This window comes from Equus quagga, chromosome 8 (genome assembly GCF_021613505.1).
Source record: "Equus quagga isolate Etosha38 chromosome 8, UCLA_HA_Equagga_1.0, whole genome shotgun sequence".
In the NCBI taxonomy this organism is placed as follows: domain Eukaryota; kingdom Metazoa; phylum Chordata; class Mammalia; order Perissodactyla; family Equidae; genus Equus; species Equus quagga.
Window position 1 is genome coordinate 23380196 of NC_060274.1, and position 18055 is coordinate 23398250.

Below are 18055 nucleotides of genomic sequence, written 5' to 3' on the forward strand. Positions count from 1 at the left end.
GGAGCTTCTGAGACAGGCAGAATCTTCAAGCCCATCCCAGACCTCCTGAATCGGAACCTGTGCTATAAGAAGACACCCCGGAGGTTTGTATGCACCAACTTGTGACCTCCCACTAAATTTGTTCCTCCAGGTCAGCAAATGGCAACTCCATTCTTGCAGCTGTTCAAGCCCAAACCCTTGGAGTTATTTTTGAGTCCTTTATTTCTCTAACACTCTACCAATAAATCTTTTAAATTCTGTCAGCTCTACATTCAAAATATACCCAAGTCCAACTGCACATCTTCTACTGCAAATTCTGGTCTGAACCAGCACTACCTTTCATTTTGATTATTTAATAATATATTAACGGGTCTCCCTATTTCCACCCTCGCTCATTACAATGAAAGGGGTAATACTTTTTAAACAGCAGTCAAATCCTATCAATTCTGTTTGAACTGCCCTCCCCACCCTCACCTCATATCATTCTCCTCACTCCAGATTCAGCCACATCGTCTTCCTTGCTATTTCTTCAACTTGAACACGTAACCTTTACTGTCTCAAAACCTTTGTACTTTCTCTTGCCTCTTCCTGGAACATGTGTATGATTCATTCTCTTATCTTTTTCAAGGCTCCTAAAACGTTGCCTTCTCAGTGAGGCCTTACCCAAACACCTTATTTATATATATATATTTTATTTTTTTGAGGAAGATTAGCCCTGAGCTAACACCTGTTGCCAATCCTCCTCTTTTTGCTGAGGAAGACTGGCCCTGAGATAACACCCGTGCTCATCTTCCTCCACTTTATATGTGGGACGCCTGCCACAGCATTGCTTGCTGAGCAGTGCTATGTCCGCACCCGGGATCCGAACTGGAGAACCCCGGGCTGCCGAAGCGGAACATGCGAACTTAACTGCTGTGGCCCTGGGCCGGCCCCACCAACCACCTTATTTAAATTGACCCTCCCTATCCCTACCTTGAGTTTCCCTCTGACGCTTATCATTTGATATACTGTACTTTTTCTTTATTAATTTGTCTACAGTCTGTCTCCACCAGAGAAGCGTGATTCCCATTACGGCAGGGATTTTATCCATTGCTGTATTACTAGTGGCTAGAACTGGGCTTGGTATATACTAGAGCTTAACAAATATTTGGTGAATGAATAACTGGAGAGTAGATCTGGAATCCATGTTCTTTTTATCAAGTACCCCAAATGATTCTGAAGCTGGCTGTCCTGGAACAACACTGCGAGAAACACTGGACTGGAGTAAAACCTTTTTTGCTAACGAATAACTGTGAATGTTAAACCTGAGTATGCAGTTTGGCTGAGGCTTGCAGAGGAAGGCCAGCGGGAAGACAGGGTGTCAATGAACCCTGATAAAGTACAAAGAATGCAATACACAGGGGAGAGAATCCATAGCTCTCACAACATCTCAAAGTAGTGATATAAAAGAGATTAATAACCTCTTAATTTAATCGTAACATATGGGTAACACATACATACTCTTAATCCCTCAATTCTCCGAAGTATATTAAACAAACAACAAGGGCTCTATATAACGCCCACGAACACGGGACATAACACAATGAGAAATGCTTGAAAAACACAGCTTCAACGAATTAATCATCACAATGACTCATATACTGAAATATTTGTAACCACAAATTACAAGTATTTCCTGATGGAGATTTATTCAATATTTTTATACTTTATATTTTTCAAAGCTACAAATTTTATAAAACAAGTTTTAAAAATGAGAGTAAAACTGTAACAAAAAATCATAACTATAATACTTAAATAATTCAATTTACTCTATTTTTATAATATTTGGAATGTATATTGAAGTAGCCAAAAGATTTCCAAAGGTATGGACATTAACTGTTTAATACTTAATCTACTGGGGTAAGAAAAAGAACCATTACCTTTTGAAAAAAGAAAATATATATATAGTTTTGTGAAATAATTTTTTATTTTATATAGTTTCATCAAGCTTAGAGAAAAGTTTTGTTTTTTGTTTTTTTAAGATTTTTCCTTTTTCTCTCCAAAGCCCCCCGGTACACAGTTGTGTATTTTTAGTTGTGGGTCCTTCCAGTTGTGGCATGTGGGATGCCGCCTCAGCATGGCTTGATGAGTGGCTCCATGTCTGCGACCAGGATCCTAACCGGCGAGACCCTGAGCTGCCGAAGCTGAGCTCATGAACCTAAACACTCAGCCACGGGGCCGGCCTCGAGAAAAGTTTTAAGAACAGTACAAGATACTTCAATATACTTTTCACTCAGATTCCCCTGTTTACATCTTTCTTTGTTTGTTTTATCTATTTACACATGCATATTACTTACTATGAATATATTAATATACAATCTGTTTATTTAGATATATGCATTTTTTCCTGTACCATTTAAGAGTAAGTTGGAAGTCACTCTGTCCCTTTACCCTTTCGTTATGCACTTCCTAAGATCAAGGACAACCACACACAATGGTTATTAAAATCAGGAAATTTAACACTTATAGAAGAATACTGTTTGATCCACAGTCCCAATAAATTCTGTCAGCTGTCCCAATGACGTCCTCAGGAGTTATGCCTCCCCTGGGTCCATCTGTCTTAAGAAGCATGTGTTATTTAGCTGTCATGTCTGCTAAGTCTTTAATCTGGAACAGCCTTTCGTTTCTTGACCACGGACATTTAAAAAATACCAGCCTGTTGTGAAATGTCGAATAATTTGTATTTGTTTGATGTTTCCTCGTGATTAGGTTCAGGTTATGCATTTTTGGCAGGATTAGCACTGAAGTGATGTTTGCCTTTCTCACTTCATCTTATTAGGAGGCACATGATACTGGTTGGTCTCAATATTGGTTGTGTTGAGTTTGATGACCTGCTTAAAGTAGTGTCAGACGTTTCTCCATTACAGACTTACTATTTTCCCCTTTAAAATTAACAAGCAATTTGAGGGGAGATATTTAAGGACTAATGTAAATATCCTGCTCTTCATCAAACTTTCAACCCACTAGTTTTAAACCCCATTAATGATTTCTAACTCCATCATTATTTCTATATTTATGAGTTAGAATTCTACTGTAAAGAGTCTTCTCTGTTCTTCCATTATTTATTTCACTGTATGTTTCAGTGCGGACTCATGGATTCTTTTTCATTCAGTAGGTTATCATCTATTAATATCATTCTTATTTTGATGCTCAAACTGTCCCTGACTTGGACAGTGGGAATCCATTCAAGTTGCTTCTGCATCCTTTTATTACGTCCCCAAGATTATGTGAACACTTCTTTACTTTCTGGCACAAGAAGAAGGTCCAGCTTCATCCAGTACGTTCCCTGATCCAGCCCTCGATTCAGCCCTTTCTACAAGAGCTCTAGTTCCTTTTACAGATGGATGGTATTCAGAACCCAAAATTAGGCACAAGGGGTGCTCACTGCTGCTGGTACTTCGTAGCTCCTAGGTTAGTTCAGTACAGAGATAGAGGAAATCTGTTTTACGTGTGCATATACACACGTCTATGTATGTATGCTGTATATACACAAATACATGCATATATTGTAGGTAAAACATTTATAGTATCCATATATACTATCTATATACATATATCTCTTTTGCTCTATTCCTCTATATAATATACTTAAAAACATAAATTAATATGGACATCTCCAATTCCAATCCAACACCATAATACAATCTCGTCTTCTCCCATCTCATATTATAACTTCTTTCCCTAGAAGTGAGAAAGCTGGCTCCCCCAATACATTTACTCGTTTGCTCAATCCTATAATACAGAGGAAGCAGTTTTAGAATTGCCAACCCAATACCATCAAGAAAAACCAAACTTAGAAAAAATAGTTCAATCTTCAACTATAAATATTTTTTGCAGTAAAACTGACATACCTTGAGATGCATGAGTTTTAATAGATAAGCCTGTGTAAAACATACTCCTATCAAAATATAACACTTCCAGTTTCCTAGAAAGTTACTTTATATCCATTTCCAGAACAATTTCCCCTTGTTATACATGACAAAAAGCATCCTATTTTTTTTCACTAGAATAAATTTGTCTATTGTGGTACTTTCTATAAAGGGAATCATACAGTTTGTATTCTCTTGAGTCTTCTTTTGCTCAGCATAATATCTACAAAATTCATCCACGTTGTAAGGCATATCAGTAGTCCCTTTTTATTTCCTAGTAACAGCACAATTTACTTATCATTTCCAGATGTTGGGGGACATCTGGGTTGTTTCCAGTTTGGGGTTATTATGAGTAAAGTTCCTATGAGCACTCTTGAACAAGTCTTTTTCTAGTCATATGTTTCCATTTCTCTTGGATAAACACCAAAGAGGAAATGCTGGGTAAAAGGGTAGGTGTAAGTTCACCCTTATAAAAATCTGCCGAATCTCTTCCCAAAGTGGTAATAACACCTAACATTTTCACCTAGCAATGTATGAAAGCTCTTGTTTTTCCACATTCTAACCAATACTTGATGTGGCCAGTCTTTATTCATTTTAATTTTACTGTTTTTAAATTACTTATTCTATTGATGACTGAGGGGAGATGTTAAAATCTCCAACTATGATTAAGAATTTTTCTATATTTTTCTTTTATTTCTATCAATTTTTGTTTCATACAGTTTAAAACTCTGTTACTAGGTGCACAGACATTTATAACTATAATATCTTCTTGATGAACTAAACCCTTTATCATCACAAAATGTCCCATTTTACCTCTAGTAACACATCTTCTTAAAATTTACTTTGTTTAATATTAATATGGCCACTTGGGATTTGTTTACTTAGTATGTGCATTAAATATTTTTTCCTATCCTTTCATTTTCAAAATATCTGTGTCTGTTTTTGAAAGGCATCTCTTGTAAACAATGTAAGTTATGGATTGCATTTTTATCGTTTGAAAATCTCTACTTTTAAATTTGAGTGTTAATCCACTTACATATACAGGATGTATTGATACAACAGCTATATTTAGGCCTAAACTTTGCTATTTGTTTTATATTAGGCATCTCTGTTTTTGTTTCCTTCTTTCCTTTCCTTGACTTCTTTTGGGTTTACCAAATATACATCTAGTTATAATAATTTTTACTTAGTCATGTATCTTTTAAAGAAATGAACACAAGAAAAAGTATATAGTTTTTATATACTTACACACTATGTCTACATTTTATCCCTTCCTGTAAATCCAAGTTGCCATCTAGTACCGTTTTCCTTCAGCCTGAAAAACTTTCTTTCTGCTGTTCTTTAGCTCTTTAGATGTTTAGTGCAGATTTGCTAGCAATGAATTAATTTGCCTGAAAAGGTCCTATTTTACTTTCATTTTTTGAAGGATAGCTTCATTCTATATAGAATTCTAAGTTGACAGGGTTTTTTCGCTTGTTCGTTTTTTCTTTCAGTACTTTAAATATGTCAATGTCATCATCCTCTTGCCAGCACTTTTCTAAAAAGTGAGAAGTTAACCATCCTTCAAAGCACTGTTCCCTTGTGTGTAATGTAATGTGTTGTTTCCCAAGACTGCTCTTCCAGGGTTTTCTCTTCCACCACCAACCTGCACTGGTTTGATCACGTGTTCTCAGGTATGGTTCTCTTTGTATTTATTTTACTTGGTGTTCACTGAGCTTCTTGGATCCATAACTGTTTTTTCACCCAGTTTAGGAAATCGATGGTCTTATTTCTTCAAACATCTTTTTCTTCTACATTTTCTTTCTACTCTCTTTTCTGGGACTCCAGCTGCACATGTTGGACCTCCAAATATAGCAGTAATAATACACAATGCCTATCTATTTCTGAATAAAGTCATCTTAATATATAAGATTGAGCAGTTTAGGATAGTTTTCATTAAAATTTTCATATATTTGCTTATGTCCTCTCTAAATATAGTACACTAGAACATCACCCATCAACTAATAAAAACAAGAAGTAATGTTTTCTAAGCATTTACTATATGCTAGGCAATTTGCTAAAGGCTTTACAAGCATTTTTCATTTGAAATCCAGGATAACTTGATGAAGTAGGTATTACAATTTTTTTCATGTTACCGATGTGGGGAACAGGCTTACATAAGTCAAATAACTTACCCAAAGTCACACAGTTATGAAGAGGCATATGGAATTTTGAGACCAATGCCTGTAGTATTCTTAACCACATTACACTAACACTGCATGTGAAAATGTGGAAAGATGCTCCATTCATTCACAATTAGTTGAATATTAGGTGTAAGACACGGTTCTTGGCAACTATTATATAAAAGTGTGTACAAGATACATAGAATTCCTACTCTAGTAAGAGAGACAATAGTACCCTCATGTTTTTCTATTTATTTTTATAATTACTAAGAAGACGACCTTCAGTGTACAATGACAGCATGAAAACCTAAGGTACGGTCTATGCACAGAACACATGCTTTTGTAATTAGATAAATTTCTCCCACTCTACTATGGTTTTTTAGGCTAGCGATGACATGTTGCTTAATTCAGAACCTTCCAGTGCAAATGGATGCCTTAAAAGACTACATCCTTCGCAGCCAGCTATTTAAGTACATGATCATTCCAGTAACGTTACAGCCCTGTTTTTCAAGCACAGAGAGTCCCAGACTGGGATAGAAACAGGACTCCCTGGGGGCATCCCTGGAGGGATCTAGGTCAGTGCCAATCAAAATGTGGTCCCAGAACGAGAGCTGGTCTGCAAACTCTTTACCAATTTGTGGCAAGATAGTACAGAAAAAGAGAGTATTTGGGAAACACAAATTAAGTTTGCATTTTATGTGTCTTTTTAAATTTCATTTTTCTAGTTCTTCACTTATTGCTTGTATTTTACAAAACAATCAGTCTGCAACGGAATGGAAATAAAGAAGAAAAATAAAAGCTGGATCTTTATCACAGAGAGTTTGAGAATACTGTTCTGGGCCATAGCATCTAGGAACAAAGTACTCATATCTGTCTGATTCTCAGTTTTCTCATTGTGATTCAAAGTTGTGACAGATGAACAAGATATACCTAAAGCGTCTAAGCAAAGAGCCAGGCAAATGATAGGAGTGGACCCCTTCCACGTATTTCATCATTACTACACCACATATCCTCACAGTGAGTTATTCTGCTTTTCTTCCCCAGTTAGACACAGGCTCTGTGAGGGCAGGAAAGCATCTCTATTCAACTGATTCCCCCAAATTAGCAGGAACTCAGTAGATAAGAACAGTTTTATTATCCTTTACCTGCCATTCCCACATTCTTCTTAAGTCAGCAGTATTAAACTTAAATCAAAGACTATGAAGGAAAAAAAGCAGATTGATACATTGCTAGAAGTGAAATAAATCTAAAACACAGTAAAAGGCAGCCTATCACCAATACTGGCCATAAATAGATTACACAAGAAGCTACAGTAGGATAATAAAATATTCATGTTTTGAACATCCTTTGCTTTAAAACACAAAATTAAAAACTTTAATATATACTCTGGTGACTCTATACCTAAAACTGATACACTGATTTCAAGACAGCTATAGGAATGCTGGAAGTTTACTTAACAATGAATTAGACACTGAAATGGAATTATATAAGGCACATTTAAAAGAGTATTTAATCTATTTAATGATTTAATGTATAACTAAAAGAGAGACAGGAGAGTTAAAAAACAGAATATTGGCAGATAAAATATTAAAAAAAAAGAACAGTTAAGACTAAAGAAAATACTGGTTTTATTTATTTTTGTGCAACTATGAATAATGATGTGAAATTAAAAGGGAAAAAAATCAGAAAATAGACCAAGAAAAATGCTATGAGAAAATGAGATCTATTAGATTTTAGAAGAGGTATGAAGGAAGTTCCGTGTAAACAAGTCTGAACATTATCTCCATCTGCAGTTAGAAAAATGAAAAGCTAAACTATAGCCACTTTTGAAATATCAACTAATTAGCCACTGTTTTTACGCAGAGATTTTACTCAGTGTGCAAATTTAGACAATGCCAAAGAAGACATAAGAGGAGAATAAGACAAAGTCCCTTCTTCAAGAACCTGCAGTTTAATCTACTCCGAAATATAATATATAAAACTTAAGCCAATACATTTCTAGCGTAATATCCATACAGTTGAGAGTGTAAGGGTGGCAGAGTTGAGAGAATGGAGAAATTCATATAAGGGCTGGAATAACGTAGCTAAGACTCAAAGAGAACGTAAGACTTAAGAAAAGCGGCCTAGACACAGGAAGCCCCCAAGGGTGGAAGCTGAGAGGCGGTAAGCAGACTGGTCTGCCATGCATGAAGCAGGATTGGTAGGAAGGAGCCTGAGGAGGAGCCTGGGCTTGCAATGACCTGAAATGAAAAGTCCCTGTAGGTTCTTTAATGAAACAATGACAGACAATAGGTTGCAGGGGAAAAGAGCCCAAAAAACGGAAAACTACTTAATCAGGGAAATTGCAGTAATGTAGCTTGTGAACCAGTTGCCTTTTTAAAGAAGGCTGGAATGTTAGGAAGACTCAAAATCTCTATGCACAAAGGTCATACAGGCGGCCTCAGGTGTTCGGCCTGCATTCCTACACTGACTACCCCCATATGGCTATGCTGTATTTCTTCTCCCTTCTTCCTACCAGAAATCTGTTCTCTGCCATCATAATTTTCAGTGGTTCTACTTCTAGCATTTGTATAACTTACATAATTTGTTTACGCCCCCTCCTTTTGCAGCTTCTAATCTAAAACCATTTTTGCTTCTCTTTTTTCTTTTCTGTCTGCTTTTTTCAAGATTGTTTTTTATTCTCCTTTTCTTTCATTTCTCACATGCTTAGAGCATAAAATCATAGACTGGCAGAGCTGTAAAGGACCTCAGAGATCCACTCATCCATGTTTCCCATTTTACAGAAGAAAAACCAAGTTAAGTAAAATGACTTGTAGGTTTGGAGTAGAGTGGGGCTAGGCTCTGACAACTACTGTCTCTTTTCTTTTAGAATAAATTTTCAGAATGATATGGAAAAACCATAACATTTTCTAAACTTTAAAAAATATAATTTAGGGCCAGCCTGGTGGTGTGGTGGTTAAGTTCACGAGCTCCACTTGAGCAGTCTGAGGTTTTCAGGTTTGGATCCCATGTATGGACCTACACACCACCCATCAAGCCATGCTGTGGTGGTGTCTCACACACAAAACAGAGGAAGACTGGCACAGATGTTAGCTCAGGGACAATCTTCCTCACCAAAAAAAACCACTAAAATATATATATATATATATATATAACATTTAAAAACCACTATCTTGATTATAAAGATGATAAAATTAAAAGGTAATTTAAAAATACACACAAAAAATTATAAGACAATTCTAATGCCTTCCTCCTCCCTATTTTCTGTCATTACTGCTGATTTCAGTGTTTTTCAAACAGCATTCTTCGAGAAGCAAGGAAAACAACAATTTCTGAAGTTTCAGCTTTGATAAAAAGCTATGGAATATTATGCAGTTAATAACATGACTGCATTTCTTTTATAAATGAACAAATAAATTACCATAGGTCCTGAAATATATCCACAGGAGTATATATATACTTTTAAAAAACTGCCAACCTGAAATCCTTAAACTCATTCTTTTCCCACCTTTCTGTTTCCTGTCTTTGTCTCTGCTGGTGTTTTAAAAGCACCGGGTAAACTAAGGTAGCGGTGGAGAGGAAGGAATAAGTTAAAATTGCGAAATGCTTTGAGTAACCAGTTTACATCCACAGCTTTTACAACATTTCATCTTTTTAATACTCATTATGAAATAAATAACGTTACAATAGCTATGTCTCGTCTTAGGCATACAGTGCTTTATCCCAAGTCAATAAATACAAGCCTGAGATTTTTGAGACAATAATGAGAACCTATGAGAGAGGGTTGATGTCGATTGCAACCTTGCTTATTTGTACTGGCAAGAGTGGTAAAGTCACAGCCAGAGTGGATTCCTCCTTATTCCACTCAGTGAAGCATTATTTAAAATTATTTGATATTTTAAAGCATTGTTGTGAAAAACCTAGCTCTCAGTAATAAGGATGAAGATGCCATTTCTAGAAATGGGAAATGATGGAATAAAGAACAGCGTGAAAAGAGAATGTGAAACTAGACTGATCAAACTGGTTGCCCTGGGGATTATGCTAACGGCATATGGACAGGCATACCAGTCTTTTACTTTCCTTCTTGGCTGACTTCACATATTCAGTCAATCTTACCTTATGGTCAAAATTCAGTTCACCAGTCTTATAAGGATAAGATTGTTGTATAATAATGAATATCAGAAACGTCAGTATTGTGTGTTGAACAATTTGTAAATTTTGATATACACACTTTTGCTGGATATACAAACTTTTTGGTAACTGACATATGTAAGGTATTGAAAAGCACCTACAAATAATTACATATTGTGTATACACACATTTTCTAATTTTAATATTCAGGATTTACATAAAGGCCCAAAGAACAAACCTCAGCCAAATCAAATAACTACAGGGACTTCCTTTCCACGCTGTCCTTAGAATGCCTAATTTCTTTTCTCTGTACCATTTCAGACCCCTTCAGCCAGGTGGGTCTTCAACCACCAACACAGACACTATTTCCTACTTCAGTCTAGCCCCAGTGCAGGGCAGAAGAGCAGAGGTAGCAGGCTGGGTGGTGAGACAGGAAAAGAAAAGAGTGCCAACATTCTGGGAAAATGCCCCTTTTACTCTTAAGCTACATATATTCTTTAGTATCCTCAGTCTCTAAACAAATCTTTCCCCAAATGCTTTTGAAGTCCTCTCATTTGCCCCATTTAGAGTCCCTGCCCCAGCTTCTACGTTCAAATAACTAAGGAAGCTGTTCTTTGTAAGGATATAAACCTAGAATTTTCTTCTGAAATGCTGATGAATCGTATGCTAATTATGTATGGAGGTATTTGTGTCTCTTAAGTAAAACAACAACAACCAAAAAACCCCCTATATTACCCACCATTACTCACTAAGACTAAGACTTCTGGACACGTTGTTCTTTTTCCTGTATCTATTACTTTACCTATTATCTGGGGTCCCCACTGTCGGCAGTTATAACTTCAAAGGATGCTCAAATTTTAAAATCAAAGTCTGAACATAATATTTTCCTCAAATCACAAACAACGCACCTTGTATGAAGCTCCTCAGTCATTAACTACTCCTTCTGCCAAATGACTTGTAATTCTTCCTCACCCCAGTTCGTTCTACAGATTCCTATCATACAAAGCACCTAAGGCATGGTCCTTTATCCAAAAACACACTAAGTGTGAAATTTCAGGCCTCCAGGATCTGTCTGATCTGGTTTATGACTTACATTTCTAATTCCAAGTCTCATTATTCTCCTCCACCCACCTGGTACTCTCTAAGACCTTCCTAAACTATGCAAAGCTTTCTGTAATGCCATGTTTAAATCACCTCTGTACCCTCAAGTATCTAGAATCGTGCCCCATACTAGTAAAACAGAGGAAAAGAAATCCAGATAAGTGATAAAAGGTGATGGCAGCAGAAAAGGAGCCCCACAGAATGGATCCACATGGCCCTCAGTAAACACAAAAGTGATACCCCTGAGCAGCATTTCAGGTTTTCACACTCCAGGCCTGTTTTTCTTATGCTTCTCCAACTCAAGAAAACTTGACAGCAGTGGCTCTCAAGGGGCATTGTCCCATACCCTAGAGGGTGTTCTGGAAATATCTGGGGGTGGTTTCTGTTATCTGAATGACTGGGGAAAGCTGTGGAGGCCAGGGCCAGGGAGGCTTGATGCTGTGAAATAAAAGGGACAGTCACACACTATAAAAATTGCCTCTCATTTGGCACAATTTTGAAATGTTCTGTACATTTCTGCCGACACAAAATCTCAGCTTATAACCATGAGGCTTAACTTGATTTTACATATGAAGAACTTTTTGCACAGTTTTGATATATTATTTTATGAAAATGCGATCTTCTAGATAGACTGTACTTTGGTTTGTTTGGAATTTTACTACCAGCTGCTCATCATTTTGAAAAAATCATACTACACAAAGTAATGTTCTTCGTAGATTTCAAATCACTAAGATAGCATGCACCTATCAGTCTCATTTATGGCTCTCTTTCTTTCTTTCTCTTCCTAGATTAATCACTCTCCCATCAGAAAATAAATTTTCCATGCCGACGGTGAAGCCCACCAGCAAGAAAGAACAGCACTGAACTGACAGCAAGTCTGTCACAGCCTCCCTGTGCTCACGTGTGAGATGAGCATGTGCTCCACTTATCCCAGGGGTTACAGGAAACAGACATAAGATGGATATGAAGCATCCAGTAAAACATCAAGTTCTATATGTATTCTACAACAGAAACAAATCAGAAATAATAATACTTCTGACCAGAAATGAAATAGGAAAAAGAAACAGTCCTAAAAAGTCTCTACTTCTAGTACGCTGACCAAATAACAGTATAGAAATTTAACAGCATACAGGATTAGGAATATTTACACTTAACAAAATCAAACTTTAAACCCGTGCTGCCCAATACAGTAGCCATGTATTTGCTAAAGTGGAAAATACACACTGGATTTAAAGAACTTATTACAAAAAAAATATACATTTTAAAAATAATTTCATCTTTTGTTTTTACTTTTTAAAACGTGGCTAGTAGAAAATTTAAAACTTTATTCTTTGCTTACACCACATTCCTGATGAACACGCTGCTTAAAATAAACAATGAAATAACAAAACTGGTAAAGAGAAACAATGTGGATGTTCAGCTAATAAGACAATAAAGAATGTACACTCACTTCCTCAGTGAGTTCTCCAAACACTGTTATGACATCTATTAAAAGACTTGCCGTATAGAAGGACTTGATCATGTTTCTGGAAGAGAAAAAAGAGCTGGTCTAGTTCAAATGAAAAACATTAAGATGGAGAATTAGTCATGTAGCTTTAAGGAAAAAATTCCAGTGTTTTAAAATAAAATCAGATTTCAAGAACACAATGGAGCGCCTTTTGTAATCTCTTATCAGGAGAAAGTAACAACACTCATATTGCAAGTAAATATGCTACAGTAAGGTTTTATAGTGATTTTAGAAAGTGTAACTACAGCATTATCTGAACGCATATCAAGCCATGTGCATCTCTTTGCATTTAAGTATTATTATAATAATGACAAATCATTTGAATTGGTAGGGGTGGGAATTTCTAAAATCAATTATCATTTAACCAGGCTGTTTTTGGCTGAAATCAACTCTTCGACCTGACTAAACGTTAAAGAATGGCTAGTGAGGGCATATTTACTGAGAAGCTGAATCTGTCCTGCGTCCTCTTCTTCCTTCAGCCCTTTCTCTAAAAGGACAGAATTGCTCTCAGAATCCAAAATCATTCTGAGATTTATAAGTAATTAAAAGAAAAATCTTAATCATTAATCAGGAAGTCTGAAAGTGTTCAACAGAAAACTGGATAATTCTGGTTACACAGTAACTAAATGTGTAATTTTTATTTTCCTCTTTCTTTACTTACTTGTGAAATCGCCCAGCACGATCTTCATTATCTGCATACAAAAACATTTTCAAAGCGTAATTCTCCAAATGGGCAGAACCAACTATTTCTTGAGTAATAGCTTCATTATCACCCAGCTGTTTCTTAAGCTAAAATAAAATCAGATACAAAGCTTATGATTTTGGACTTACAAAAGTGTATGCGTAAGTACAAACAATCCTAATAATCACTTTAAGTAAATTATTTTACTTTCATTTCAGTAAAAGACATCAATGAAATCTTGCAAAAAGAAAATTGCTCTGCCTCAGCCCAAAGTGTTTAAAACAAAATCCAAAGTGTACAGAATTTTCAAGAAACACACTCATGATAACCTGAAAGTATAATTTAGCTTTAAAAAACAAAATAGCCAAGAAGAAAAAGATAACACATCCAACTATCTATGTAAAACATCAGGCAAATATTTCAAAATAATGTATCATCCAATGTACTATATCAGGTATCCTAAATACAGAATTAGGAAATTCTTTCCTAATCATATATTATTTAAAATTTTAATTTATTCCCATTTCAATTTCTTCTATCAAACATAAAAAAAAAGCCTTAGAAAGATCATTATATCCTAAAATAGTATCTCTCAGAGGACACTGTGTAAAAAGAGATCTAATTCTAAGTAAGGTATATGACAAACTTAGAATAGGATTATGGAAGTCTTAAAAATTTAGATAAATATATACCTAAATCAACACAATTTACAACTATATAAACTTCAAGTCAGTATATTTCTTTCCTACACGCACAATAATTCAAAGTATTTTAAAAGCAACAAAGTTCCTACATTTTACTCAGACTGTCATATTGAATAAAATGACCTCCTGGAATATTAGATCTGAGCACCACACTACTGTTTAAAAATTGCTTTTTTTGGGGGGGGGAAGATTAGCCCTGAGCTAACATCTGCTGCCAATCCTCCTGTTTTTGCTGAGGAAGACCGGCCCTGAGCCAACATCTGTGCCCATCTTCCTCTACTTCATATGTGGGACGCCTACCACAGCACGGCTTGCCAAGCGGTGCCATGTCTGCACCTGGGATCTGAACCAGCGAACCTCTGGCTGCCGAAGCGGAATGTGCAAACTTAACTGCTGTGCCACCAGGCCGGCCCCTAAAAATTGCTTTTTGAAAAGACATTATAAAGTAAAAACTTAAATTTAAAAAAGGCCTTAGGAGTTTTCATAAAATTAACAAAGTAAATATTCTCATAATTACAACAGAGTAATTTAAGGTCCAGAAGAGATTTACTGTTGGAAGTTAAGGACATTTTGGCTCTGCTTATCCTGAACAAAATCAGAAAGAAGCCCCACATATGACATTAGTTTACTGTATCCAAATTGTGAAATAATTTAATTCTGGAGGCGAATTTAATTCTAGAAAAATTTAGTGGGAGTAGGTCACTTCATCTCTTCTCCAACATAAAACCTCTGACGACAAAAAAAAACCCATATACTCGAAGTTTTCCAACTGTAATGTAAACACTACAGCACAGGCAGATGCGCTCTCACTACGTAATAAACTTACTCGTTATTTAATTTAGATGACGATAAACTCCTGATGAGCCCCTTTATAAAATAAATGCGATTTTATACTTTGCTCATGATAAAGAAATGTTTGAGTTTTGTCTATCTATAAGCTATTATTATTTTAGCTATTATTGTTATACTATGAAATTAATAAAGAGATCTATTCTATATCAAATGTCTGTTACAGATGGGAGTTTATGAACGGACTGCTATGTGTGAAACACATTCTTCCCCTCACCTCCTCACTCCACCCTCCGAGAAATGAGGACTCAAATTCTTCCTGCATCCATAGAAGCAGTGTTAGAAGTGGAAGGCCAAACAGGCTCCAAGGGCAGCTGAGTTCCCATCAGTGGCGCCACCAGGCCCACCTTGGGTGGTTAACAGGAGCAGATGACAGAGGCTCTGGGTCAGAAGGCCAGACAGCCATACCAAGTTAGAGAGAACACTATTGCCCACAGCTGCTTAATACATGGCCACTGCTTTGAAGTGAATAACTTCTAACATTTATAAAAGCTCTGGGATGACTAGTATAAATGCTTTGATTTTTAATAAAGCTAAATTTTGTCTCTCTAAACAAAAGAATGCAAATGATCGAATAAACATTTAGGTTTCTAATTCTCTTGAGCAAGTCACATAACTAAGTAAGGAAATAAAAAGTAAGCTGCAGCTATTAATATAACAGCCTTGGAGATGAATTAATGAGTAGACGTTGACATTGTTAAAAGAGGAACAGTGAGGGCTGGGCACGGGAGACACAGGGTGGAGCCCTGATCACTAAGTGAGATTTCTGCCTTCCTGATGTACTGACATCCAATCCAACCCATTCAGTTTTTCCTGGATTGGCGCCTCTACATAACCTGTGAAATTACATCAGGGTTCAAGAAGGTGAGTCATTAGTCATCTGCCACCTTTCTGCTAGCAGGGGAGAATGCTTGGACCATAAGAGTATCTTGTCTTGGGACCAGGAGTGGGATGAGGAGACAACAGGCAACTGATATAATTTCCTTCATTGTCCCTTTCACTAAATAAATAGTCCATTTCATTATTACAAGAGCTATTTAAGAATTCCCAAATCAATCATCCATGTGACTGCATGAGGGAAGGTTAGAAAGCGTTCATCACTTATGAAAGGATGACTTAAAGGCCATCTACAATAAGAGGGAACAAGATATAACGGTATATGCAAGGATACTGAAACCTACTTTCATTTGTGTTTACAATTCCCTTATCAGTATGATGTAAATGTAAAACACTGGGTTTAATTTTTCCTTACCTATAATGACACTGCCAGGGGGAGAACTAAAATAAGACACACACACACAAATGAGAGAAAACGGCATTTTAAACATTATTTAGAAAATAAATTATCAGTGTTTAACTTACAGCTTCTAACTGATCCATTAGCTTTGATAAAAATTTACGACATTCAGGAGTTTTACTATCAATCTTCATTCCAGTTTGCATCGCATATAAACGACCTACAAAGAAAAGAAAAATAAGATGATTTGAACAATTTCATTTTCATCTTCCTCCATGACTGAATGTGAATTTAGAAATAAAACTCTGATTTACTATGGATCTTATTTACAAATATAAAGAGCACAAAAATATTATCCAAAGAACGTAAGAGATTCATGAGGATGACGATGACTTTTCACCAAGTAAGGCCTTCTCTTTTGGCACTGTTTAAAAAAAAAAGGACTAGGTCCTAAGTTGTCAAAGGGACCTGCAATTTAACTGGTAAGTCAGAGCACTCAGAAAAACACTGCAGCTACAAGAACACTTGTCAAGTGTCAGATAAAATATACAATGTGGGCTGGGATAGTGGGAGATGTGACTGTAGCTGAGACTAATAGGCTGAATTGTTTTAGTCATTTTTATGTATACAAATAAAAATAAATATACCCTCTCTTTAAAAAAATTAATGAAAACATTAGAGATAAGGCAAAAGCTACAGACTTCTCTGATACCACAATCCGAATCGCTGTGAACAGGTCGGTGGTGGCTGTTGTTACCCTTGATGTGCACATGTACTGCCTGTAATTTACCTCTTACATTCAACCATATGTTCTGGGCATCTGTGTTAGCACTACAGTGCTCCACAGTGTGGACATATCACTCTAACTATGGCCCATTTGGGTAGTGCTCAGATTTTCATTGTTACAAGTCACGCTGTGCTACCAGACCTTCTTGTACACACAGGCAAAGAGTTCCCTGAGTAGACACAAGAAATGGAATTCCTGGGTCATGGTGTGTGTGTACCTTTTTCATTTTGAAGCTACTCTTAAACTGTTCTCCAAAATAGATTACCAATATGCAGTTATAGCTGTAACATATACAAGCACCGATTTCCCCCAAACTCACAAAAAATTGCTATGATTAAAACTTCGGAGCCAGCCCTGATGGCCTAGCAGTTAAAGTTCAGTGTGTTCCACTTTGGCGGCCTGGGTTTGGTTCCTGGGCATGGAACCATACTACTTCTCTGTCAGTAGCCATGCTTTGGCAGCAACTCACACAGAAGAGCCAGAATAATTTTCAACTATACACAACTATGTACTGGGGTTGGGCGGGGGGGGAAGGGAGAAAAAAGAAGGAAGACTGCCAACAGAAGTTAGCTTAGGGCAAATTTTCCCCTGCAAAAAAACACAACAACAACAATTTTCAACTTCCTATCAATCAAGACTGTAATTGGTATTTCACTGTTTGATTCTGCATTTTCACTACTGAAAAGTAATTACGCATTTACTGGCTAGCTGTATATCTTCCTTTACGAATTTGGGATAGCTACCAAAAGAAAAGAAAAAAAAAAAATGTTCTGCCCAGTTTTCTCTTGGGTTGTTTGCTTTTGAACAACTTGCCTTGCAGCAGTCCTTTATATAGCATGAAGGAGGGATACAACATTTTCCCCCAAGTGGAATCTTGTGAACACTATCCCTCTTCCGTGCTTCACTTTTCTCCTCAGCATGTAATCATCTTCTATTTATTTATCCTCTGTCTCTACTCAAACTAGAAATTAACCTCCACAACGATGGCAATTTCAGTCTATTTGGTTT

The 18055-nt window shown here is 36.4% G+C and overlaps 1 protein-coding gene across 1 annotated transcript in view; it reads right to left on the bottom strand.

Moving 5' to 3' along the window:
• Positions 1-18055, bottom strand: part of VTA1 (vesicle trafficking 1) — a 73733-nt gene that overhangs the window by 37912 nt on the left and 17766 nt on the right. Inside the window, exons 2-4 of the mRNA XM_046670269.1 lie at positions 16386-16480; positions 13450-13577; positions 12732-12807 (exon numbers count right to left, since the gene is read on the bottom strand). Of these exons, the coding sequence (XP_046526225.1) occupies positions 12732-12807; positions 13450-13577; positions 16386-16480 (299 nt within the window). The remainder of the gene's footprint in view (positions 1-12731; positions 12808-13449; positions 13578-16385; positions 16481-18055) is intronic.